This window comes from Anguilla rostrata, chromosome 11 (genome assembly GCF_018555375.3).
Source record: "Anguilla rostrata isolate EN2019 chromosome 11, ASM1855537v3, whole genome shotgun sequence".
Taxonomy (NCBI): Eukaryota; Metazoa; Chordata; class Actinopteri; order Anguilliformes; family Anguillidae; genus Anguilla; species Anguilla rostrata.
The window spans coordinates 37,435,116-37,460,651 of record NC_057943.1 but is presented as its reverse complement, the minus strand read 5'-3'; the positions used below and the strand labels follow the sequence as shown (position 1 = coordinate 37,460,651).

Genomic DNA, 25,536 nt, shown 5'->3' with positions numbered 1-25,536 from the left:
AAGTGTGCCCCAAAGGGAAACACTTAGTTTACTGCGCTGACGGGGAGTCAGCAGGCTCTGATAAAGAGACTGCACTCAGCCGTGAAACATCTCACCGAATCACATTATGTAAAGCTACGTTTCTTCATAATACAGTGTAATCGTGTTTTGTATTGTTGGACACCCGAATGTCATGGGGAACAATTTGGTGTCTCAGCAACAAAGGCTAACCCAGTGTAATATGCTTACACAGATAGAGCAAGAAGGGTCATTGATCTGCACTGTTTTGTTAAGATTATGTCCTCATTTGATGACTTGGTGTTTGGCTTTAATCTTTAAATATATGTATGGGAAAGGTGCAGTGGTTCTGGGAGACTCACTAATATGACCTCCTATGCACCATACGCACCTATCCATCTCACTGCACACACTCTTTTGCATCTGTATATTGTCATTATTAAAATACTGTACAATAAATTGCATTTACTTTAACCTGGTATTCCACTTTGACTCTTACTGCTGGGCCTAGCAGTTTTAAAGTCCTAACATACACATAGAACTAACATACACATAGGATATCTGCACCCCGTAGTCACTCGCCTATACACTAGTACAGGATACACAACTGTATTTATGCAGGCTACACAAGCCAGACACACGTCCTGCATCTACCAAGCTAGATAGCGACCCGTATAGAGCCACACTACTGGCAGAAAGCAGTGTCCTGCTTCTATGCATAACAGTTAGCACAGAAACATTATTATTAAACATTATTAAAACCTACTTTTGGAGTCAGATAATTGAGATAATTAAATGAATCCCATTGCAGTAGCTCCGGGTAAGACTACATGCCTTCCTTTGCTATTCAGATGCTTCTGCGGTTTGGTGTATCTGAGGAGTTTCTTACACTCATAACTTTTATCTTTCATACCAGGAACCAATTTGGTTGCTATTCGTTGAACCCTTACCAGTGTCTCTATACCTTTTTTTGTAGTACGGTCCCCGGAACTTCACACAATACTGTAAGTGAGATCTGACACAGGTACTCAAGAAGATAAGTATAACTTCTTCGGGAATGGTGTGTGTGCTCTGCAATGGATTGGCGATAGATTGTTCTAACAATCTTAAGCTAAAGGTTCCAAGAGATAATAAAAATGAATATAGAAAGAATTAATAAAAATAATAAAAAATAAATATAATAATATTAATAAATAATATTAATAAGTAAAATTCAAACAGTTCAATTCAGTCAGAACATTTGCATCCAAAGGTAACCAGTTTCTTGATCAGAGTCCTGACTCCTGCCCAGTTTGATTTGGCAGCAGTGTGAACACAACAGGAAGCAGGGCAGATATGGAGTGAGATTGGTCTCAATATTATTGATAAATTTGTGTATCATGATCCATAAATAAGAGACAAGTCACAAGTGTGTTTTACTATCCACAAACAAGTGTCATTCAACTTGTGTCCTGTAAATTGACATTTCAATGAATGTGCACTGATTTGTACAAACGCATACATATTTGTGAATACATATTTCCCTTTTACACAAGGGCCTCATACTTCATATATGAGGTATGAGGTATTTCTCCATTGATACCAGGGTTGGGTATCAATGCAGATCAACACAGATTTCGGTGTTTCATTTCAGCGCTGTCTGCACTAACTCGCTTGGTCGACTCGTTAGCAAGCTAGCTAACATTCAACTCGGTCAAAATGTCAAATGCAAAACTGTCAAAAGTGTGGCTGTATCGAGCCATCTGTACCAGGAAGGATTCAAACAATGGGACGCACCTTTGCAATAAAAATATGTTCTTTATGTCATCGTTCCTTTTACAGAAGGTAACTACACGTTCAGGTTTCAAAAGTGTTCTTTTAACAGGGGTATCACTTTCAATTATTTGTCATTTACAGGAAAGGAAAAATGACTGGATCCATGCCTATGTGTTGCTCAGAGCCAGAATGTACGTGTGCTTGCACAAAGTGCCTTGTATGTGTGAGCAACTTGGCCTTTTTATACATTGAAAACAAAACATTTTTCTTCAGCTTTTACATCACCATAACCAAGCAATGGAAGGAATGTTGCCTCAGTAATCCTCCTCCAACTGTCAAATGAGAAACAAGATCTATTTCTATATAGGAAACCAGGTCTTACTTGTAGTTTTTCTTTATTAATTTATCAATATGGATCTTAAAGTCAGGTTTCTATCAATCCAGATGCTCAGATATTTAAAGTGTAAGATTCACTCAATATGGGCACCATTAAGTGTGCACATCTGCAGATCAGTATAGTCTGTCCTATTAGATCTGGTAAATAACGTGTTTAGTTTTGTCTGTATTTAAAACTAGTTTGTGTGCTAAAAGTGCCTTCTGCAAGACAGTGAAGGAGACCTGCAGATTTTCGACAGCTTGGGTCACAGTCGAGGCAGAGCAGTAAAATACATTGTATCACCCATTTATAAAATTTGTAAATAATGTGGGACCTAAAACGTAACCGTGAGAGACACCTTTAGTTGTATTAAGGACATTAACAGTAGTTCTACACTGAGACCCGTCAGATAGGTTGTTTTGGAGCCAATTACAAGCAGTTGTATCCAGCCCAATGCAGTTCAGCCTATGCAACAACGTGGATTGAATGGCCATATCAGATGCTTTAGCAGATCCACAAAAAGGGCAGTGCAATGTAGCCCATTATCTGGAGAGGTCACTATCTCATTTAACACAGAGTTGTAGCAGAAATTGTACTATGATCAAGCTCTGAATCCTGATGGTTGATTGCTCAAATGGAGTACCTGGGGAGAAAGGCTTTAAGCTGATTCTTAACAATGTATTCTAGAACTTTAGCCAAGCAGGACAGTTTAAAAATAGGGCGATAATTATTAAGGTCACTAGGGTCACCACCCTTATGGAGTAGTAACACATGAATAGCTCCCTGTACTTTAGGGATAACACCGGAGAGAATAGTGAGATTAAAAATATGAGTCAGGGGCTCTACAGTCAGAGGAGCAGAAAGCCTAATAAAAAAATGGGCCAAGTATTTGGAGAATCAAGAGTTGCTTCAGATGTAGGCTCAGACAGATATAAAAAGCCAATATTATTATTACATTCTCAGAAAAGATGCAACAAAATGCCAGTGAAATGCATCGGCTACTAAACTCTGAACCGAACCAGTGTTTAGCCTAATTTGGTAAGGCAGCAAATTAGGACCTTTTGAGTTAACTGTTTTCCAGAACATTGCTGGATCAGCATGAGAGCCAGCAGGAGCAACTTAATTAATTTACTGATTTGACATTCCTTTCAGAGGTGGAGCATTTGTTTCTTAATCGTCTGAAGGCTGGATAGTCCAAGGAACTACAGGTGCATCTGGCTTAAGCTTCATTTCTCAACTAAATCAAGTCGGTGAGCTCAGATGTAAAACAGGGATTGAACTCTTGAACTCTAAGTCGTCTCGGGGGTGGATGTTTGTTTGTCAGGGGGACAAATGCAAATAAGAAATGGAGAAGAGTCACCTCAGAATCGGGGATACTAGAAATACATGACGAATCGGCAGGGTACAGATCATGCAGCAACCCTTGTGCCTCAAATTTTTAGAGGCTCCTCTTTGTGATAAAATGGTATTTTGATTTCGGTAGTCTAGTCTTAGAATTACATCAGTATGGGTAGATTTCGAAAAGGTCTTTCACATGTGTACAGGTAGGAACACTAATCAGTTGACTAAATCCCAGATCAATACTGGTAGACTTCAAACAATCCGAGGATGGGGACAACAAATTGAAGTAAAGATCTCTTAAACTACCCACCTCAGAGGACAGGAAAAGAGCCAATATATCTGCTGTAATATTTATGACATCAGCAGCTGCAGATGGTGGGCGATAGACTGGCACCACATGGAAGCTAACATTATGACTTACTTCTGTTTTAGTGACTAGCAGTTCAAACTGTTTTGGAACAGATACCCTCAGTGATTTAGTTGTATGTAGGTTATTTTAATCAATCAATTCAATCAATTACCTTCATTTAATCAGGGAAGGCCAGTTGAGAACAGAGCTCTCGTTCACAAAAGTGCCCTGGCTACAGAGTAGGGCAGATAAAGGCAATAATGAAGCAGTTAAGACGTTTTCTAGGCCTGTTGCATCCGAAAACATTACATCCCTTTGACACAATAGAATCATCGTCAAAAGAACTGCTTAGCCACGTTTCAGCGAAAACAAAACATCAAGATCAGTATCGTTGTTCAAAATGTCCACTAAATCAGCTTTGGGAAGAATTCTGCGAAGATTAAGGTGTATCCATCCAAGCCCTTGAGGGCATATACAAAGAGGGGAGCAGGTAACAGAACTAACAGGTGTAGGATTTGGAAGAATAACTGAAATGAGGTTACTGTGTCTCACACCACTTTGTCTGGATACGCTTCTGAAGCTGTGCCGATGTGCAGAAACAGTGGATAAAATAACCTGGGGTCTTTACTTGTCCAGGGAAGTTCTTAGACCAGGGATACACTCTAAGGGGATAGAGCCCTGGCATCAATAACAGTCATAATTCAATCCTTGACTAATATTCCTAACAGGATGCAGGGGCCATCAGGGCTGGGATGAAGACCATCCAGCTTCTACAACCCAGATTGTCTCCAGAAAGGGGGCCAGTTATTTATAAAGCACCGTTATGAGAGCAGTTTAAAGAGCCTGCTGTACATTTAATCACCTTCACCTGCAGAGAGAGGCCAAGATAAGATGACCTCTTGGCACATTTTACATGCTTGCTTGAAGGCAGAGGCAATGTTCATTTTCAGAATCTCGGACTGTCTAGGTGTATATCATTTGTTCCAACATGTATGAGTATTTTTGGGAAAGTTGATTATTTCTGTGATAACATCTTCAATTTTGATTTGATATCAGGGATGGGTAGTATACAAAGGATGGTCCAGCAGTTTCAACTCTCACATCACAAATGATGGAGTCTCCAATAATGAGAGCCACTGGAGAGGGAGTCTGACTTATGGAGGAAGAAGCAGGGGAGAAGGTTTCCTGGCGGGGTTGTGGTGGAGGAGGGGAAGCAGGAACCCTGAGTGGAGAGAAACATGGTGACAAACACCAATAACCATCAAATGCCTAGAATCAAGATGAGATACTGAAAGCTCACTAATACCTGCACTAAGGAAACAATTAAATATACCAGACCAATCAAAAGCACAGACTAAGCCATTGGTCCCAAAAGTCCCAAAACCTCTGGCACGGCAACTTAGTAAATATGGAAAACACTATTTGTCTCATTGGCATCTATTTTTAAAAAAAGAAGCAATTCCTTAGTAAATATGCCCAAAAGTTTCCATTAACTAAGCTTATAGAAATTAAACATCTTAAGTCTTTCCCCATAACTTTTATCTTTCATACCAGGAACCAATTTAATTGCCTATCTTTGAACCTTTTTTAAAGCCTCCATATCTTTATTGTAGTACAGTCTGCAGAACATACAGTACTCTCAGCTTGTTCTGACGAAAGTATCATATAACATTGAATTCCTGGACATGATACTCAATACTTTTGGCTATATATCCCAGCATCCTGTTGGCTTTATTTAATGATATAGCACAATTCCTAGAACCTGAAAGGCTTCATTTCAATTTTGTTCCTCCCATAAAGTAGTCCTGCCTAATGTTTTTATTTCCCACATGTAGAACTTTACATTTAGCTATATTGTGTTTTATTTTCCAGCTTTTCCACCCACTTCTGAATTCTGTTTAAATATTCTTGGATTACTTTAGTAGATTCCAAATGGTGAGCTGACCCTCCCAGTTTTGTGTCATCTGAAAATTTAACTAATGTTCCAAACAGTTGATTTTAGTTAGCCCAAGTTTTGGCTTATGTCTCTGACTGCCTTTTTCTTTTTTTCTCAGCATCACAATATGGCTTCCTTGACTTTCATTGGTACAACTCTGGTTCTCATGTTGACAAAGACTAATCACAGACTCAAAAGGCAATCAAAAGCCTAGAATCAAGATTCGAGACTGACAGATGAATAACAAGCTTTGAATGGAATCATCTGTTCTCAGAGTTGTGTCATGTCATTTGAATTTTACAACACCGATGAATACACCATTTTGTTCCAAAGGACACTGTTGATGTTGTCAAAGACAAAATGGCAGTGACTGTGTGAGTTAATTCCTGGGCTCATTGGCCAGTTTTGCTGAATATCTATCCTGGTGGATTCCTAATAACCAGTTTGAACTGGTTTGACCAACACATGAAAGAGGAGACAATTCCGGCAGCAAGTATAATAGAGGTACTAAAAAGGTAAACCATCAAATATCATTTAATATTTTATGAAGTTTGTTGAAATCTCAGTGGGTTGAAATGGATTCAGTGGAGCCGGCCAGAGATTCAAGCCAAATGAGGCCCAACTCCAAGGCTGGATTAGAACTGGGCCAATGGCGGATCTGCACCGGGCTGGATGTGGCCCACTTGCATTTTGGTATCTGAGTTATGTTCACACAGATAAGTAAAAAAAAAAAAAACAGATCAGTTCTGGTTTAGAATGAACTAGCAGAAGCAGTCACAATGCAATATTATATTCAAAAGATGTGAATGGCGCCTGGACAGTTTTGAAATACTTGGAAAGGAAATTGAAAAAATATAGGTGAGACAGACAAATACTACATTTGTGTCAGATCTTTCAATGTGATTTCAGAATAATCAAATCATATGGCTGATTTTTTTTTACTATACCTCACAGTTGAGTTTAACAACACTCAAAGAGTTTTGACAACATATTCAAAAATTTGAATGCGTTTCAAAAACATTCATACTTAAAACAATCAAATCTTCTTTGTCCCAATTGATGAAATTCCATTTCAGTTATAATGAATGAATCTTCAGAATTTTAAATTATGTGTGTTTGTTCTCTCCTTTTTAAAAATGTCCTAACTTGAATGAGGGTAGCAAAGGAGTCATATTCAAGAAACATCAGAGAAGGTTCATGAGTGTAACAACACTCCCCTTTGGCCCAATTAATTAAATCCCATTTCAAACAGTATTGAATTAACAAATGGTCACAATTTTAAAGTATGTGTATTTCTTGTTTTCTTCTTTTTAAAAATTCCCTAACTTTAAGGACGGTAGCAAATAAGTCATATTCAAGAAACATCAGAGAAAGTTTATTTAGATCCTGGATGAATGCGGCTTAACATCCAACTTGAAAGGCCCAGATTTCCGATCATGTAAGAACAAGATCTGAAAGCGAGGGCAAGGAGCTGACCCGAGAAATGAACAGCTGCTGACCTATCCATGACCTCAGTCATCTTTTCCTCACTAAACCTTGCAAATCTCAGCTAAAATCCCAGGTAGCTAGCATGCTAAGCCTTAACAAACAACATGTAGGTCAAATTGCTGATTATGAAACTTTAAACTTAAACCCGTCAGTTTGTTTCAATCCCTTTCACGTTGACAACCCACCCTGCCCATATGTAATTCCCAGTGAGACTACTTAGAAGGGTATAAAACTACAGTCAGGACACATGGGAAACACAGGACTGGCACACCACAGGAGCTGACAGTCGGAGGAGACCTGACTTCTTTCCTCCACTCCATAGAGCTTTTCCCATCCTTTCTCAAGAGGCCACACACACCAAGATGAACGGCACTGAGGGTAAAGACTTCTATGTCCCCATGTCCAACCGGACGGGGTTGGTGAGGAGCCCATTCGAATACCCCCAGTACTACCTGGGAGACCCATGGCAGTTCAAGATGCTGGCAGCCTACATGTTCTTTCTCATCTGCTTTGGCTTCCCCATCAATGGCCTGACACTGGTGGTAACTGCTCAGCACAAGAAGCTCCGACAACCTCTCAACTTCATCCTTGTCAACTTGGCTGTGGCTGGCTTGATCATGGTCATCTTTGGATTCACAATTTGCTTCTACACTTCACTAATGGGTTACTTTGTCTTTGGGACCATGGGCTGTGCCATTGAGGGCTTCATGTCAACTCTTGGAGGTAAGACATTTAACCATCCTCTAGACTCTCTTGAATGCCAACCTTCTGTGCTGATCGACCTAGTTCTGTTTGTGGTCTATGAATATTTAACGACAGACCTAACTCACCCTTGCATTCTCTTCTGGCAGGTTTACACTGTATTGCTGGATGTGTGTGTGTACAATATAATCAATGTTAACAAGCATTAGAACACAGGTGAAGCATTCTTGTGTAAATTTAATTCATTGAAACGCTTTCCTTTTGGAACTGCAAAAGGATAAAATCCCCTCTCTATGACACTGTTTCACTTTCAATGCAAGTTTTCGAACAATCAATAATAATCACAAAACTGAGTTAAAAACAAGCCAGACTGCTGTTGTCAAGGTAGAATTGGCCATCTCTTATCAGTCCCTGTTGTTAACCACCACCATCTCTCTTCCCTACACAGGTCAGGTGTCTCTCTGGTCCCTGGTGGTGCTGGCCATTGAGAGATACATAGTGGTCTGCAAACCCATGGGCAGCTTCAAATTCACCTCCAACCATGCTATGGTTGGCATTGTATTCACCTGGATAATGGCTCTGTCGTGTGCTGTCCCACCCCTGGTTGGCTGGTCCCGGTAAGTCAGGCATTTGATGATAAATCAAGAGGGCTCATCGTATTTATTTTTATATTATATATATTTTACTATAGAAATGATTGTATTCATTGTAAATGAAGTGTATTCTATTCTCATTCAACACAGGTACATCCCTGAGGGCTTGCAATGCTCCTGTGGGCCTGATTACTACACCCTCAACCCAGACTACAACAATGAGTCCTTTGTGATGTACATGTTCAGCTGCCACTTCTGTGTGCCCGTCTTCCTCATTTTCTTCACATACGGCAGCCTGATTTGCACAGTCAAGGCGGTAAGAATCACACTAAATTTTTTGGGGCAAGTGGGAGCAAAGAACACATTTGTGGGAAGTGAAGTCATTGCTGTTGTTTCCTGTAAATATAGGAGCCCTGAGAGAGCGGCGCTCCCTGCAAAGATTTCGTATGTTAGCTTGGTTCCATGAGCGACCATATTACATCACACTGCCTATCTTTTATACTAGCATCTATGTAAGTTTTTGGTTATAATTTTGGTTTTACAAAACAAAAAGGTACAAGTATTTTACTTTCTGTGACCAGCAGTCCAGTATAAATGGCCAATATAATGTGTCTGTACCAAACAGTACTACAGTGCTTTGCCCTGTAAAAAAAATATTTGCCCCCTTCCTGATGTCCTCTATTATTGCATATTTGCCACACTGAATGGTTTCAGATCGTAAGACAAAATATATCAGACAAAGGGGAATTTTCGAAAATTATTATTTCATTGATTTAATGAAAATGTTATCAAAAACCCATATCACCCATGTGAAAATGTAATGAATTAATCAACCAATTAATCAAAATTAATTTATAATTAAATTCAGCTGATTAAACACTGCCAGCCTTGATTGCAGCCAGCCCTGTTAAATCTAAAACTCTCTCATGTTACCTTATCATCAGAGTGAAGTAGTCACCACAAAGCACACTATGCCACGATCAAAGGAAATTTCAGAAAAGATGAGAAGAAAAAAAGTTTAAATATATCAGTCTGGAAAGGGATACAAAGCCATTTATAAGGCTCTGGGACTCCACTGAACTTCTGACCTCTCTAGCCTCAGCTAAGGACAGCTTTCACGACTCCACAATTAGAAAGAGACTGGGATTCATGGGATTCAAAAATGGGATTTATGGCAAGGTGCCTGGATGATCCCCAAGCCTTTTGGGATAATGTTCTATACAGATGAGTCAAATGTAGAATTTTTGGATGACATGGGTCCCATTATATCTGGTGTAAAGCAAATACAGCATTTCACAGGAAGAACATCATGTCAATAGTCAAACATTTTGGTGATAGTGTGATAGTGTGGGGATGCTTTGCTGCCTCGGGGCCTGGACAACTTGCCATTTTTGAAGAAACCATAAATTCATAAGAAGAATGTGCAGTCTGCAAGTGTAATTGGGTTATGCAGCAAGGCAATGTTCCAAAACACAAAAGCAAGTCCACATCTTAATGGTTGAAAAGAAACTAAATTTAAATTTTGGAGTGGCTTAGTCAAAGTCTTGACTTGAACCCAAGAGAGATCAGGGCTTGAAAACAAAAAAGGAAACAAAAACCAAAACCAGAAACAAAAGGCATTTTTGCAGTAACAGAAACAAAAACACACACAAAATCAACATTACTGTTCCTGAACAAAAACTTTTAGTGAAAAACTGTTAATAACTTTTTTTTTTGTTTTCATTCTATGCAATTTAACACATGCCTACATTTCTACTGGCCCAGCTGCCAAAACAAATGACTTTTTAAAAAGAGATTACAGACTGTTTGTATTCAAAGGTGTTAAAATGTTGATCTACAGTACTGATAAAAATGTAGTCTTTATTAAATATAAATATCTGTCAATCCAAATTATGGGTGAGTTATGGGTAAGCTTTATCTTTCTGAGTGGTTTTAACCAATCACAGACATGAAATGTTGATGAATCTGGATTATTCTCTGTTGTCAGAGGATTTTGAATTTCGACACAAAACACTTGCAGTTTAACTGAGGATAAAACAATTATAGCAGTAAAAATATTATCAGCTAATATATAGTCTAGTTAGTTCATTCTCTTAGTGCCTTCACTTGGTAGCAATAATACAGGTAGATGTATTATTTATGATTTTAATGTTACTTTGTAATGGTGCACTACTTATTTACCTGATTGAGACATTTGTCTGTAGGCTACAAAAATTGAATGAATGATAAAGCCGTACCATTGTTATTTATAAGCAATTTTCAGTAAAGAAAGCCTGGCTGTAGTGGTGGGATCAACATTAACGGATGATCAAGATTTAACCTCGGTTTGTGACAAGCGGCGATACATAAATGATCAAGTTGTAGCATAGCTTCAGTAGAGCCATCCTTTTCTCTTTGACCCGCGTAAGACTTATTTAGGCTGGGTAAGACTTAATGTAGCCTAGTATACATCGTTTCCTGGCATGATGGTGCAAAATCATGGTGGCAGCAGGCACCCCCAGTGTTAATTTCCCAAGTTGAACTTCTAGATAGCGAGACGGTTTGATTTGGCGAGACTGCCTTCCTGGCTTGCGGGACAATGGATCGGTTTAATTAAAGTGGGTCTACAAAGCGTAAATGGACTCAGCAGCAGTTCTGCAGAAGGTAACCCAACCCTGCATCAGCAGTTTTTTTAGTTGGTGCTGCTACATGCTAATGCTACAGACGTGCATATTAGAGAAGTGCTTACTAATAGACTGGAAGGCATATTCAGTACTCAGAAAGTCTTATCAGATATTGTAATAGAGGATAAAGAAGTACTGCATTAATTACTTAAACTAAAGACAAACCAGGCAGCAGGTACTGATGGCATATACCCAAGAGTACTCAAAGATCTAGCTGGGATCATTTTTAAACCACTGGCAGGTATGTTTAGGCAGTCCTTAGAAACTGGAGAAATACCTGAGGACTGGAAACATGGTAATATAATACACATATTTAAGAAAGGGGGCTGTACTGATCCAGGGAACTACAGGCCTGTAAGTTTAACTTGCATAATATGTAAAATACTGGAATCTATCATTAGAGACAAGTTGTAAGTATTTCTTGAAAATAGTAACATTCTAAGGGATAGCCAGCATGGTTTTCGTAAGGAAAGGTCATGTCTGACAAACCTTCTAGTATTCTTTGAAGAAGCTACCAAGTGTTTTGATTATAGCAAGTATGATTTTATCTACTTAGATTTTCAAAAGGCATTTGATAAGGTAACACATGAGAGACTTGTTAGTAAAATGAAGACAGTAGGAATTAGAGGATGTATTTCAGCCTGGATTCGGAACTGGCTACAGGGTAGAACACAAAGAGTAGTAGTAGGAGGGACATTATCTGAGCAGGGAGCTGTTAGAAGTGGAGTCCCACAGGGATCAGTGCTGGGACCACTGCTCTTCCTCATTTATATCAATGACCTCGACAGGGACATAGAAAATGCATTAGTCAAATTTGCAGATGATACAAAACTGGGAGGCCCAGCTAATAGTTTGGAAGGTACTAAAGTGATCCAAGAAGATTTAAATAAAATCCAGAAGTGAGCAGAAACCTGGCAAATGAAATTTAATATAGCCAAATCTAAAGTTCTGCATGTGGGAAATTGGAATGTGGAAAATTGGAATGTGCTCAGTTTGAAAAAGACCTGGGAGTAATGGTTGATCAAAGCCTTTCTGGTTCTAGGCACTGTGCTTTCACAGTAAAAAAAAAAAAAGGCCAACAGGATGCTGGGATATATTGCCTAAAGTATTGAGTATAAATCCAAGGTTATCATGCTTATCTTATACAATACATTTGTAGACCACACTTGGAGTATTGTGTGCAGTTCTGGGGACCGTACTACAAGAAAGATATAGAGGCTCTGGAAAAAGTCCAAAGAAGAGCAACAAGATTGATTACTGGTATGAAAGTAAAAGCTATGAGGAAAAGACTTAAGATGCTTAACCTTTTCAAGGTTAGTAAAAGGAGACTCAGGGGTGATTTGATTGAGGCTTTTAAATTCATGAAGGGGATCAACAAAGTGAATTACAAGAGATTCTTAAAGTTGAGTTCTGTTAGTAGAACAAGGGGACTTTAAAATGGAAATTCTACAAAAGGTACATTCCATACAGGCATTAGGAAGAATTTTTTCATGCAGAGAGTAGTCAATGTGTGGAATAGCCTGCCAGGTCACGTAGTATTTTACGTAGTAAAATATGCACATTTTAATAAATATTTTCCCAAGACTTCTGGACCAAAACAGCCATTGTTTCAGAAACTGCTGCACATAATGAAACTTATGATTCCAAAAAACAAACCAATGAGGTTTTCTTTGGTTATGAAATCATCTTGGATTTCTACATTGAATTCAATGGGCAGCAAGTGCTTTTGCCCTCAAGCATGCGCAGTAGAGGCCGTTTCCCGCTACTTTCTAGGCTTCACCGCCTGGTCCCTCTTACTGGTGTGGGCGGACCGATTCTTCTCAATGTATCAAATGTATCAAACCTTTCAAACCTCTCGAGTTTTGATACTTTTTCTAAAAAATGGCATCAGTTTCTACATGATACTAAATCAATTTGTCGTTCTTCCTGGGCAAGTAGCAGACGTCCCAGTTTGAGAGAACGGTTCATTCGATCTCGTTCAGTGAGTGCACCCTATCTGTCTCAACTCAAGTCCGATTCAACTCGCTCATTCATTGACGTCCTATAGTTCGAGACAGCGGTTCATTCCAATGTGTGCTCTATGGCTGCTACCAGTGATTACACTTCTGCTAGCTTGCCAATTATTAGGCATACGCAAACCACAATGGGACAGCAAGTGCCTTTAGTTTATCGATGGACGAGTCAGAACTTGTCATGAAGCTGGATTTTGAGGATATCCTTTGTGACCGCTTTTGGTAGGAGAAAGAAGACCTTCGAGGGTGAGTCACATTTTATTTATATCATGGTGATTTCATTTTGCATAGCCTAATATATTATTGGTAATGCTTTACGCGTACCTTCGGTTTTCTTACTGAAAATGAGTTGGCCAGTCAGTGCAAGTTATTGCTACGAGTACAGCTCCGAGTTGCTGTGCTGTTGCTCCGTTGTGTAACAATAAAGCTGGGTGATACAATATAATTTTTAATTTTAGGCTACTGTGTAAGTTATGTCAGTAGATTTGATGATGCTAACTATTAGCTCTCAACGTGGATAATGCTGACATTGCCATCCGTTTATGTTCATGTTGGATGTAATTAATGTGATTTATAAAGCTCGTATTTCAATTACCTCTGTACTACCCAAGACCTTGTAAATACCTGTTGATCAGATTATTTGCATGTGATGCCGTGAGTGATTTGACAGTAGAGTCTTTTCCAACAGAATTTCCCCCTGTTATTTCCCTATATCAAAGAAATTTGCACATGGTTATTTTGTCATGGAGCTGTAATGGCCATGCCAGGTTATTCAGTGCTAATGCAGTGTGATACTGTCTGCCCACTGTGTTTTTCACCATCCATAGGTTTCTTTTTCTAAACCGGGTGGGTGGTAATGGGGTAGGGGCTTCATGTAGGCAGTTGTGGTTAATACAGCAGTCAAAAACCACATGCATCTCACAGAAGGACTGCTGCACCTCTAAAAAAAATAACTGTTCCCTTTATTCTTCTTTATCATTATTTTTGGAAACATGATCACAAACAGGTTTTGAGACAGGCAACTGGGCTGGTCTCAATGCTTGCCAGGTGGGAGAAAAGGAACAAAACTGACCAGTTTCTGTTTCGTTCTAACCAGTTCAGAAACATTATGTTGCGGGTGGAACAAAAGAACAGAAATGTTAAAATTTTGATTCTGTAAAGCGCTTTGGATAAAAGCACTATATAAATGCAGTCCATTTACCATTTACCATTTGCTCGAAGCAAACAGATCAAAAAATAAATAAATCTGATAGAGATGCTGTGGCAGGACCTGACATGAGCAGTTCATGGTCGAAAGCAGTTATGCAAAGAAGAGTTGGCCAAAACTCCTCCATAGTGATGTAAAAGACTGATATCAAATTACAGGAAATATTTGGTTGCAGTTATTGCTACTAAAGGTGGTGCAACCAGTAATTACATTTAAGGGGGGAATTGCCTTTTCACATGGGCGATATAGGTGTTGGACAACTTTTTCAATTAAAAAAATGAAATACTTTGTATGTTTACTCCCTTTGTCTAATATTACATTTTGTCTAAAGATCAGAAACCATTTTGTGTGACAAATATGCATTAATAAAGGAAATCAGGAAAGGAATGTACTTTTTCATGTATTTCTTGTGTGTTAGATGGTTGGCTCTATTGTACGGCTCTCTTGACCTTGTGTGTCTGTCCTACTGTCTTCCTCCTCAGGCTGCTGCCACCCAGCAGGACTCTGCCTCCACCCAGAAAGCAGAGAAGGAAGTGACACGCATGGTCATCTTGATGGTGCTGGGTTTCCTGTTTGCCTGGACCCCTTATGCTAGCTATGCTGGCTACATCTTCTTTAACAAGGGTGTAGCATTCACTGCCCAGAGCATGACTGTACCAGCCTTCTTCTCCAAGACCTCAGCCTTGTTCAACCCCATCATCTATGTGCTGCTAAACAAACAGGTGAGTCCGGCATTCATGGGAATATAGACAAAATAGACTCAGTACTTTCTCTGCCTTTAAAAAAAAATCCTGATTATTTTTCACTTTTTGTACTGAATGACTACTCAACTATGGACCTGGAGGGCAGCAATACAGCAAGTTACTGGTTCTTTAAACCAGTAACATTCAGTAATGGGTACCAAATGTGTTCCGTTAAGTCTATGAGTTCTTGTATCAGGTCATCATGTCAGAATACAAGAAAACACAGAATAGAACCTTGAAGATAGCAGCATAAGAAACTGTAGTGCTGATATCTAAATGTCTTTCTCTTCCTTTAGTTCCGTAACTGCATGCTGACTACTCTCTTCTGTGGCAAGAACCCAATGGGTGATGATGAGTCTTCATCTGTATCTACAAGTAGCAAGACAGAGGTTTCTTCAGTTTCTCCAGCATAGAAACCTCCCTGTCTCCACCCTCACTCAGCTCTCCAAGTTCTCACCCTCAACCTATTTTACAAACTTTTTCAAAGAAACTTATATTTCAATGATTCAATGGATATATATATGTTTTTCTAAATGTATAAATATTGATTTGACTTTGAAATTAAGTGTTGATATATTCAAGAGCTATGACATCCCATCTCTCAAACATTACGTAACCCTTTTACCCTGAACCTTGTTGATCTTGCATTCACTTTCTATTAGCATAACGGGACTTTGTGACAAAAGGAACAATGTTTTCTAAGGAACAAAGCAAAAATGTTCCTTTTTTTACTTTTTTGTTGTTTGCCATCATGGGAAGCAACGTCATTCCAGTTCACAGACATCTTCCATGGGTTTGTTGCCTTGCATATAGTGAATGCAGGACATCAAGCTGAGCCGTTGTACTGTGATTCTTGCGGTATCCACTGCTGACACCCCTCCCCCTTTCTAAGCAGTCCCTTTAAGACTGCATCAGCTCTTGGTCCAGGATGCAAAGCTACATTAGTGCAGATCCTTTTAAGCAGATGGGCAGTGAATATCTTCACCTGCACTAAACAGTAAAGAAGTAAGTGAGCAGCACAGGACCGAAATTAGAGTTATTGCTCAATTGGAATCTACTTCTTGGTAGTTAAAACTCCAAGATTGAGAAAGAAAACAGAGAGGTAAGGCAAACCCAGCATAGGAGATACACAAGACAGCCTCTTAGCTGTTCTCCATGAAGCGAGGTGAATTTGAAGATCCAGAACTAGTCTTGAAAGGTCCACTGTTCCTTTGAATACTCTGTAAAGAATCGGTGGACCTGCCCTCATCAAGGGAGACTGCCAGGTCCACACGCTTGACTCAGAGGACTGCACTAATGTTTCGGTTGGTTTTGATGAAGTTTGTGATTTTATTTTTGTGTCATTATGCGGCTATCAGTTCTTTTGCTGGCCTGATCATGTCATCGATTGCTGTACATATTTTATAAATGAATATAAAAATAGTGCTAGACTAATAAATGAATGCATCACAAATACTTGTGTCTGGTTGTTTATTTAACCATTTGCAAATAAGTACATATAACTGTATTGCAATATTAAAAATTTTTTTGAGGAAAACATTTTAAATTAACAGTTTAAACAGTTTAAATTAACTTCATGCCTTCAATTCAATGGATCTCATTTTCTCACCATTTCGGGTTCAGGCCATCACTTCTCTGGGGTCTTAGACTGAAAATACCTTGGCATTTGTCGTTTCAGCAACTATTTTTGCAACGGTTCAAAGCCCTTAGTGTTCTCTTTTATTTGCTTTGTTTATGTGTTGGGGATCGATGCATATCCAAATGACTGACTTGACTATTGTCTCGCAGTGACTGAACCATTCAGTGTAATGCTTCTTCATTCCTCAGTTTGTTTGCCATAGGAACTTTCCCGGGTGTGTGTATAACTGGGAAAAACCTTACAATTAACTTCAATGTGGCAGTTACCTGGTGTCTGCTCCAGATAGTGGGATTGACAAGTTGTCCAGATCTACTAAAATGGAATTCAGGAAATCCTGGATTATCGGTTTCAAACTCAAGGATCAGCGACAGCCTGTGTCACTTACTGTTGCAACTTACGCTCTGCTAGTGACCCGCCATCTGACAGGCCATCTGAAGCGGAAGGTCAGACTAAACCTGACCTTCCGCGTTGCGCTCGGTGAGGTTCGTTAGGCAGACACTTTGCTTTGCATGTGAACCTTTTCTGATCATGCGCCGTGAAAAAAATAATAATAATAATTTAAATCCTGTAAGAAAATAATGTCAGGAAGGCAGCAATGTCGCCAGTGAAAAAACATTTCATGAAGAGGGGAAAAAACTGTGAAATCTTGTTCTTTTATGGGATGGCCATTAAAAAAAGTGTTATTTCTGTTATTCTACATGAGCTTGACAGTGGTTTGAAGAAGAAGAAGAAAAAAACAGTGAAATACAAACATTTACAGTGTGGTGTGGCCTTCCGGGGAAAACCCTATAGATACGATAATCATTTGCCAGGCTTTACTTTGCAAAAGACACCAAATAGATATTCTAGCTAGCTCATTCAGAAGCATGTATTCATGAATCCTCATTCGAGGCAACCTGTCATTTATCAGTTAACCCCCAAAAGCCTCACATCTCCAGTGTCCCTCCTGGTGGTTTTGCATTCACTCCCCCTAGCATTGCCTGGTGTTCTCTGCCTGTGGGAGCTTGACTGGGACACTGCAGATGCAGAGCGCATCGGTAAAGCAACGGGGTGCAGTATAAGTGTGCAGGTCATGCACTGTTAATCCGAAGAATGTGTGACACATTTAATACCCGAACAGCAAGTGCGCACAGGTGTTCAGGAAATGATAGTTAAACGCCAAATTTACCAATCAGTCTGTGCCTGATCCCAAAAAAGGTTTCAAACATGTTTAGATGATTCAACTCCTTGCCGGGTTTCTAAAGTGTTACAGAGAAGTGCTTAAGTCTGTGTTCAAATCCTTTTGGTTTTACAGTGCGGTAAAATATTATGAGCCAAAAATTCATACCTTGCAGAGCTATCCTTCATTTCAGTTTACCATGCAACGTATTACTCTTCTTTACTGCATTTCCAATGCCAGCCACCTCACAACTAACGTGCAGCTCAAATGGCCTGACTCTGGGAGTCCACCTTGTTTTGTTGATATGAAAATGTTATGCCACTTTTCATAGAGTTATACATTTTTTGCATGAAATCTTTAGTGATGTACGTAAGTGAATTTTTAAAGTTTCCATTGTGAAACCTATGCTTTATGTACCATGTGATGAAATAGGACAGTTTTTTGGCCTCCTACTTGGAGACAGAGGCTACCTCTGCCAGGCTTTTGCGATGACGTCCTACCCTGTCCTGTAGGCTGGCCCACAAGCCCACTCCAACTTGGCCCATAGCAAGACGCGAGCCAGGGTGGAGGTGACGAAAGGGAGCCCCAAGGTGTTGGCTCAAGGTGTCACCAAAGCGGGCATATGACAAAATTGTGTCAGGTGGTATACTACACAATATGGCAACCATGAGAGGAGAGAGAAGCCCCACACCATCACTTGATGAAGGGGATGATGATTCCCTACACCTCATTCTAGATCACACAGGTGGCAGGCTGCTGAGGGACGGCATTTGAAATAATCTCTTTAACTGTTGGCTGCACGTCATCACCACAATCCCCTCCCTCCCCCAGCAGAATCTGTTTCTAAACAAAATGGTGTCTTTTCCCCTTTATTTCCTGCAGATAAAATTTTTTAAAAGCATGCTATTTACATTAGCAGTGACAAAATATATGTCCAATGTGTCGTGCACAGTTTCAACCGGAGTTCTGACAAAATGCTAAAACCGCAGGGTTTTCAATCTGGGGTGCCAAATGTAAAGTAACACATCACATTTTTACTGTGTTTTTTCCCCTCAGATTTAGCCTAAATATGGCATTCCCCAAATATTTATGCCAAATTGTATGCGTCTTTCTCAGATTTAATGCTAAATAAGCCTTTTAGTTCATGCTTTCAGATTTAATCCACAAATCTCAAAGTATATAGGCTAAATACATAACTTAAATGTTAAATTATTTTTAAAAAAATATTTAAATAAAAAAATAATGTTTAACTTATACGTTATATCTCTGTTTTTAAGGTAAAATATTTCATTCTTTTTTTCCAAAACACTGTCAAAGTCATGTAGAATAACCGCAGATACTCTTATTTAATGGCCATCCCAAAAAAGGGAGATTTCATACAGTCCCCCCCCCCCCCCCCATTCTTCATTTAATGGTTTTTCTAAATTTGAAAAATTTTTGCCATTCTTGTGACTGTTTTCTTGTGGTATATTTTATTTTCAACAGGGAATGAGATACATCAGATAGTTCGCCTGTGAAGCAACGCGTCTGCCTAATAAATCTCATCAAATGCTACAGAGGAGGTAAGATTTAGTTCAAGACAATTTAACCAGGTTAGTTACTGATCATGAGTTTCTTGAAGTTGACACGAGCTTTCTCTGATCCTCTTGTTTGGAAGCAATAATCCAGGATTTGCCTAAACTTGGATTTAATAGATAACTTGTCAACCCTTCTATCCAGAACAGACACCAACCAGGTCACTACCACAATGAAGGTAATTTTAAGGTTATGGCACACAAACTGAGGAAAAAAGAGGATTTGCACTGAATGGTTCAGTCACTGCGAGACAGTAGTGAAGCCAGTCATTTGGATATGCATCGGTCCCCAATACATAAACAAAGCAAATGAAAGAGAATACTACGGGCTTTGCACCGTTGCAGAAATAGTGGCTGAAACCCCAAATGTCAAGGTATTTTCAGTCTTAAGACCCCGGAGAAGTACAAGAACAGAACATCTGAGATTAGCTGCATTTGGTCAGGGACTTATAGTGATGGCCTGAAACTGAATGCTGAGAAAATGAAAGTTTAACTGTTTAAACACATTTTCCTCAAAACTAATTTAGAATATTGAATTAAACGTGTAATTGTTTCCAAATGGTTCAATAAACAACCAGACACAAGTATTTGTGATGCATGAATTTATTGGTCTAGTCCTATTTTTTATATTCATTTATAAAATATGTACAGCAATCGATGACATGATCAGGCCAGCAAAAGAATTGATAGCCACGTTATGACACAAAAATAAAATAACAAACTTCATCAAAACCAACCAAAACATTAGTGCAGTCCTCTGAATCAAGCTTGTGGACCTGCCAGTCTCCCTTGATGTCTCACCACTAAAAGGGCAGGTCCACCAGTTCTATACAGAGCATTGAAAGGAACAGTGGAGTGGAGAGGAGAACTGTAGTGAACCCCCATTTTGTGTAACATAACTTAAAAAATGTAAAAGACCAGCTCTGGATCTTCAACTTCACCTTGCTTCATGGAGAATAGCTAAGAGGCTGCCTCGTGTGTCTCTTATGCTGGGTTTGTCCTGCCCCTGTGTTTGTGGCCAGACCCTGTTTTCTCAGTCTTGGAGTTTAAACTACCAAGAAGTAGATTCCAATTGAGCCTTAACTCTAATTTAGGTCCTGTGCTGCCCACTTGCTTTGTCACTGTTTGGTGTAGATGAAGATATTCACTGCCCATTCAGTTAAAAGGCCCTGCTAGCTTTGCATCCTGGACCAAGAGCTGATGCAGACTTAAAGGGACTGCTTAGAAAGGGGGAGGGGTGTCAGCAGTGGATACCGCAAGAATCACAGTACAACGGCTCAGCTTGATGTCCTGCATTCACTATATGCAAGGCAACAAACCCATGGAAGATGTCTGTGAACTGGAATGACATTGCTTCCCATGATGGCAAACAACAAAAAAGCAAAAAAAAAAAAAAAAAAGAAAAAAAAAATAACATTTTGCTTTGTTCCTTAGAAAACATTGTTCCTTTTGTCACAAAGTCCCGTTATGCTAATAGAAAGCCAGAGCTTTGGAGAGTTGCAAGATCAACAAGGTTCAGGGTAAGAGGGTTACATAATGTTTGAGAGATGGGATGCCATAGCTCTTGAATATATCAGCACTTAATTTCAAAGTCAAATCATTATATATATACATTTATAAAAACATATATATATCCATTAAATTGCTGAAATATAAGCTTCTTTGATACAGTTCATAAAATAATGAAGATGGTGAGAACTTGGAGAGCTGAGTGAGGGTGGAGACAGAGGGAGGTTTCTATGCTGGAGAAACTGAAGAAACCTCTGTCTTGCTACTTGCAGATACAGAGGAAGACTCATCATCACCCATTGGGTTCTTGCCACAGAAGAGAGTAGTCAGCATGCAGTTACGGAACTAAAGGAAAAGAAAGACATTTAGATATCAGCACTACAGTTTCTTATGCTGCTATCTTCAAGGTTCTATTCTGTCCAAGGACATGATGACCTGATACAAGAACTCATAGACTTAACGGAACACATTTGGTACCCATTACTGAATGTTACTGGTTTAAAGAACCAGTAACCTGCTGTATTGCTGCCCTCCAGGTCCAGAGTTGAGTAGTCATTCAGTACAAAAAGTGAAAAATAATCAGGATTTTTTTAAAGGCAGAGAAAGTACTGAGTCTATTTTGTCTATATTCCCATGAATGCCGGACTCACCTGTTTGTTTAGCAGCACATAGATGATGGGGTTGAACAAGGCTGAGGTCTTGGCGAAGAAGGCTGGTACAGCCATGCTCTGGGCAGTGAATGCTACACCCTTGTTCAAGAAGATGTAGGCAGCATAGCTAGCATAAGGGGACCAGGCCACCAGGAAACCCAGAACCATCAAGATGACCATGCGTGTCACTTCCTTCTCTGCTTTCTGGGTGGAGGCAGAGTCCTGCTGGGTGGCGGCAGCCTGAGGAGGAAGAGAGTAGGACAGACACACAAGGTCAAGAGAGCCGTACAATAGAGCCAACCATATAAACACACAAGAAATAATATTGTTTGGTACAGGCACATTATACTGGCCATCTATACTGAACTGCTTGCCACAGAAAATGATATATTACCACCTTTTAATTTTGTAAAACCAAAACTTGTACTTAAAAAATAAATAGGCAATAGGTGTGATGTAATATGGCTTCTCATGGAACCAAGCTAACATACAAAATCTTTGCAGGGAGCACCGCTCTCTCAGGGCTCGTATATTTACAGGAAACAACAGCAATGACTTCACTTCCCACAAATGTGTTCTTTGCTCCCACTTGCCCCAACAAATTTAGTGTGATTCTTACCGCCTTGACTGTGCAAACCAGGCTGCCGTATGTGAAGAAAATGAGGAAGACGGGCACACAGAAGTGGCAGCTGAACATATACATCACATAGGACTCATTGTTGTAGTCTGGGTTCAGGGTGTAGTAATCAGGCCCACAGGAGCATTGCAAGCCCTCAGGGATGTACCTGTGTTGAATGGGAAGAAAGTACACTTAATCATTTCTATAGTAAAATATATATAATATAAAAATAAATACAGTGGGGTCTGCTGATTTATCATCAAATGCCTGACTTACCGGGACCAGCCACCCAGGGGTGGGGCAGCACATGCCATAGCCATTATCCAGGTGAATACAATGCCAGCCATAGCATGGGTGGAGGTGAATTTGAAGCTACCCATGGGTTTGCAGACCACTATGTATCTCTCAACGGCCAGCACCACCAGGGACCAGAGAGACACCTGACCTGTGTAGGGAAGAGAGATGGCGGTGGTTAACAACAGGGACTGATAAGAGATGGCCAATTCTACCTTGACAACAGCAGTCTGGCTTGTTTTTAACTCAGTTTTGTGATTATTATTGATTGTTTGAAAACTTGCATTGAAAGTGAAACAGTGTCATAGAGAGGGGATTTTATCCTTTTGCAGTTCCAAAAGGAAAGCGTTTCAATGAATTAAATTTACGCAAGAATGCTTCACCTGTGTTCTAATGCTTGTTAACATTGATTATATTGTACACACACACATCCAGCAATACAGTGTAAACCTGCCAGAATAGAATGCAAGGGTGAGTTAGGTCTGTCGTTAAATATTCATAGACCACAAACAGAACTAGGTCGATCAGCACAGAAGGTTGGCATTCAAGAGAGTCTAGAGGATGGTTAAATGTCTTACCTCCAAGAGTTGACATGAAGCCCTCAATGGCACAGCCCATGGTCCCAAAGACAAAGTAGCCATTAATGGCGGTGTAGAAGGTAATTGTGAATCCAAACACGACCATGATCAAGCCAGCCACAGCCAAGTTGACAAGGATGAAGTTGAGAGGTTGTCGGAGCTTCTTGTGCTGAGCAGTTACCACCAGTGTCAGGGCATTAATGGGGAAGCCAAAGCAGATGAGAAAGAACATGTAGGCAGCCAGCATCTTGAACTGCCACGGTTCTCCTAGGTAGTACTGGGGGTATTCGAATGGGCTCCTCACCAACCCCGTCCGGTTGGACATAGGGATGTAGAAGTCTTTACCCTCAGTGCCGTTCATCTTGGCTTGTGTGGGCTCTTGAGAAAGGATGGGAGAAGATCTATGGAGGGGAGGAGAGAAGTCAGGTCTCCTGTGGTTGTCAGATCCTGTTGTGTGCCAGGTACCCTAAGTGTGGTTTTATACTCTTCTAAGTAGTCTCAATTGGGATTATACATGGGGGGGCAGGGAGGGAGAGGGTTGTCAGCAGGAAGGGGATTGAGACGAACTGATGGGTTTACCTTTGGTAATAATCAGCCATTTGACCTACACCTTGGTTGTTAAGGCTTTTGATTTTGCCTTCTTAGGATTGCCACTGAGATTTGCAAGGTTTAGTGAGCAAATGAGGAGTTAGGGGATGGAAAGAGAGCAGCTGTCTGTTTCTCTGTCAGCTCATTGCCCTCAATCTCAAATCTTGTTCTCACAATCTCTTCATGATCTAAAATCTAGGCCTTTCAAGTTCGATGTAAAGTTGCATTCATCCTGGTTCAGAATAAACTTTCTCTGATGAGTATGTCTTCTACCCTGTAAAGCATCTTTGTGACAATTCTCTGTAAAAAAGCACTATACAAATAAAAACACAGCCCATAACGGCACTTATACATGCACACACAATGTTTGAAACAAAGACTTTTTTATTATTTGGTTCTGTACGCCACCATTTTAGATTTGTAATCAAACAATTCAGTGGACATTCTCAGCTTTTATTTCAGGGTATTTTTTTAATACATTTTGGTTTCATCGTGTAGAAATTACAGCACGTTTATAAATAGTTCCCCCCTTTCAGGTATGGAGGACCAAAAAGGCCAAAATTAAAAATAAGTAAACAAATAAATTACTCAATAAATGAATGAATTAATAAATATAATGTAAAAAATGTAAAATGTAAAAAGATAATGAATGTACACACAGAAATAAATTAATTAATAAAATCTGACATAAATGGGTATTCCTGTATTTATTTATTTCTTGATTCATTTATTTATTTTAATTTTTGTATTTCTTTGTCCATATGATAATGAGTGGACACTACATTTACATTCAGGCATCAGTTCCTAGATAAGATATCTGATCGTCCAGAACACCGGTTTATGGCTGAAAAAAACTTGAGCTGTGCACCATACCACAGTAGCCTAAATCCAGTTGAGATGCACTCGTACATCTGGGCGAACTTTACGTGACTGGAGGCTTTTGTTGCCCTAAAATCTCAGAATCACCTGCTCTGGCATCTGGAGGTAAACTGTTCTCTCACCAACCCCAGAAAGAGTGCCAACGTTGTGGACAGATGCACCAGCTAATGAATGACTCTCCACAGCTTCCACAGGCAGCATGTGAGAAGGGCATTCAGGCGATGAGCCACTTCCTCCAAATTGCAGAACACTACAGGGTCAACCTCTGTGATGCATATAACTGGAACAAATTGTGAAAGCATCCACGCGAGAATCCAGGACTAGCATTTTTAGCTATGTCAGCAAGTCCCAAACCTCTGGCTATCTCTTGCCAGCATAGACATTCGGGTAGGGGAGATCAGGGAAAACACAGACTTTACTCTATTTATTGATTACATTTAAATGTTTCTCATAGCCTAAAATATGCATTCAGTGAAAACTTATCACAAGACTGTACATTATGCTCTGGTTCCTGTTCGATGTCTTCCCTTTTCAATCCAAAAAGCTATATCAGTTCACACATAAAGATTAGCTAAGCTATTTCTCACTGATGTTAAATTGAGTTAAATATGTTTTATGAAGATAAGGTCTGAGCTGAATAACTGCAATCAATTAGGTAGACAATAGTCTATCGACAACAAGCTGTTAATTTAAAAAAAGTTTTGTTTTATTTCCAACATATCAAAGACCTCCCTGGAGGCCCATAATGGTTCTCTTTCTATTTCTTATTTTCTGAAACCAAATACAGACTACTTTTTTGTCTGAGCTAATTATTCTGCATTGTGTAGCTACATGTTTGTATGTCTTTCACTGTGTATAATTCACACTGTTATGTACATTGTAATG

At 39.6% G+C, this 25,536-nt stretch overlaps 2 protein-coding genes across 2 annotated transcripts; one reads left to right on the top strand and one right to left on the bottom strand.

The window, feature by feature from the left end:
- The first annotated feature begins 7,519 nt into the window (after window positions 1-7,519).
- Window positions 7,520-16,615, top strand: LOC135234842 (green-sensitive opsin-3-like). The gene is made up of 5 exons (XM_064299828.1): window positions 7,520-7,965; window positions 8,393-8,561; window positions 8,688-8,853; window positions 14,902-15,141; window positions 15,459-16,615. Exons 1-5 carry the CDS (start codon window positions 7,605-7,607, stop codon window positions 15,573-15,575), a joined length of 1,053 nt encoding a protein of 350 aa, XP_064155898.1. The 5' UTR covers window positions 7,520-7,604; the 3' UTR covers window positions 15,576-16,615.
- A 3,506-nt stretch (window positions 16,616-20,121) lies between these two features.
- On the bottom strand, window positions 20,122-23,637 carry LOC135234841 (green-sensitive opsin-3). Its single transcript, XM_064299827.1, has 5 exons — window positions 23,185-23,637; window positions 22,589-22,757; window positions 22,313-22,478; window positions 21,694-21,933; window positions 20,122-21,388 (listed from the first exon to the last, which is right to left on the bottom strand). Exons 1-5 carry the CDS (start codon window positions 23,543-23,545, stop codon window positions 21,272-21,274), a joined length of 1,053 nt encoding a protein of 350 aa, XP_064155897.1. The 5' UTR covers window positions 23,546-23,637; the 3' UTR covers window positions 20,122-21,271.
- Between the last annotated feature and the right edge of the window lie 1,899 nt (window positions 23,638-25,536).

Coding starts and splice junctions, on each gene's coding strand:
- LOC135234842 (XM_064299828.1), top strand. CDS start 7,605: ATGAACGGCACTGAGGGTAAAGACTTCTATGTCCCCATGTCCAACCGG. Junction 8,562..8,687: donor CCCCTGGTTGGCTGGTCCCG/GTAAGTCAGGCA, acceptor CATTCAACACAG/GTACATCCCTGAGGGCTTGC. Junction 8,854..14,901: donor TGATTTGCACAGTCAAGGCG/GTAAGAATCACA, acceptor CTTCCTCCTCAG/GCTGCTGCCACCCAGCAGGA.
- LOC135234841 (XM_064299827.1), bottom strand. CDS start 23,545: ATGAACGGCACTGAGGGTAAAGACTTCTACATCCCTATGTCCAACCGG. Junction 22,479..22,588: donor CCCCTGGGTGGCTGGTCCCG/GTAAGTCAGGCA, acceptor CATTCAACACAG/GTACATCCCTGAGGGCTTGC. Junction 21,389..21,693: donor ATGTGCTGCTAAACAAACAG/GTGAGTCCGGCA, acceptor CTTTTCCTTTAG/TTCCGTAACTGCATGCTGAC.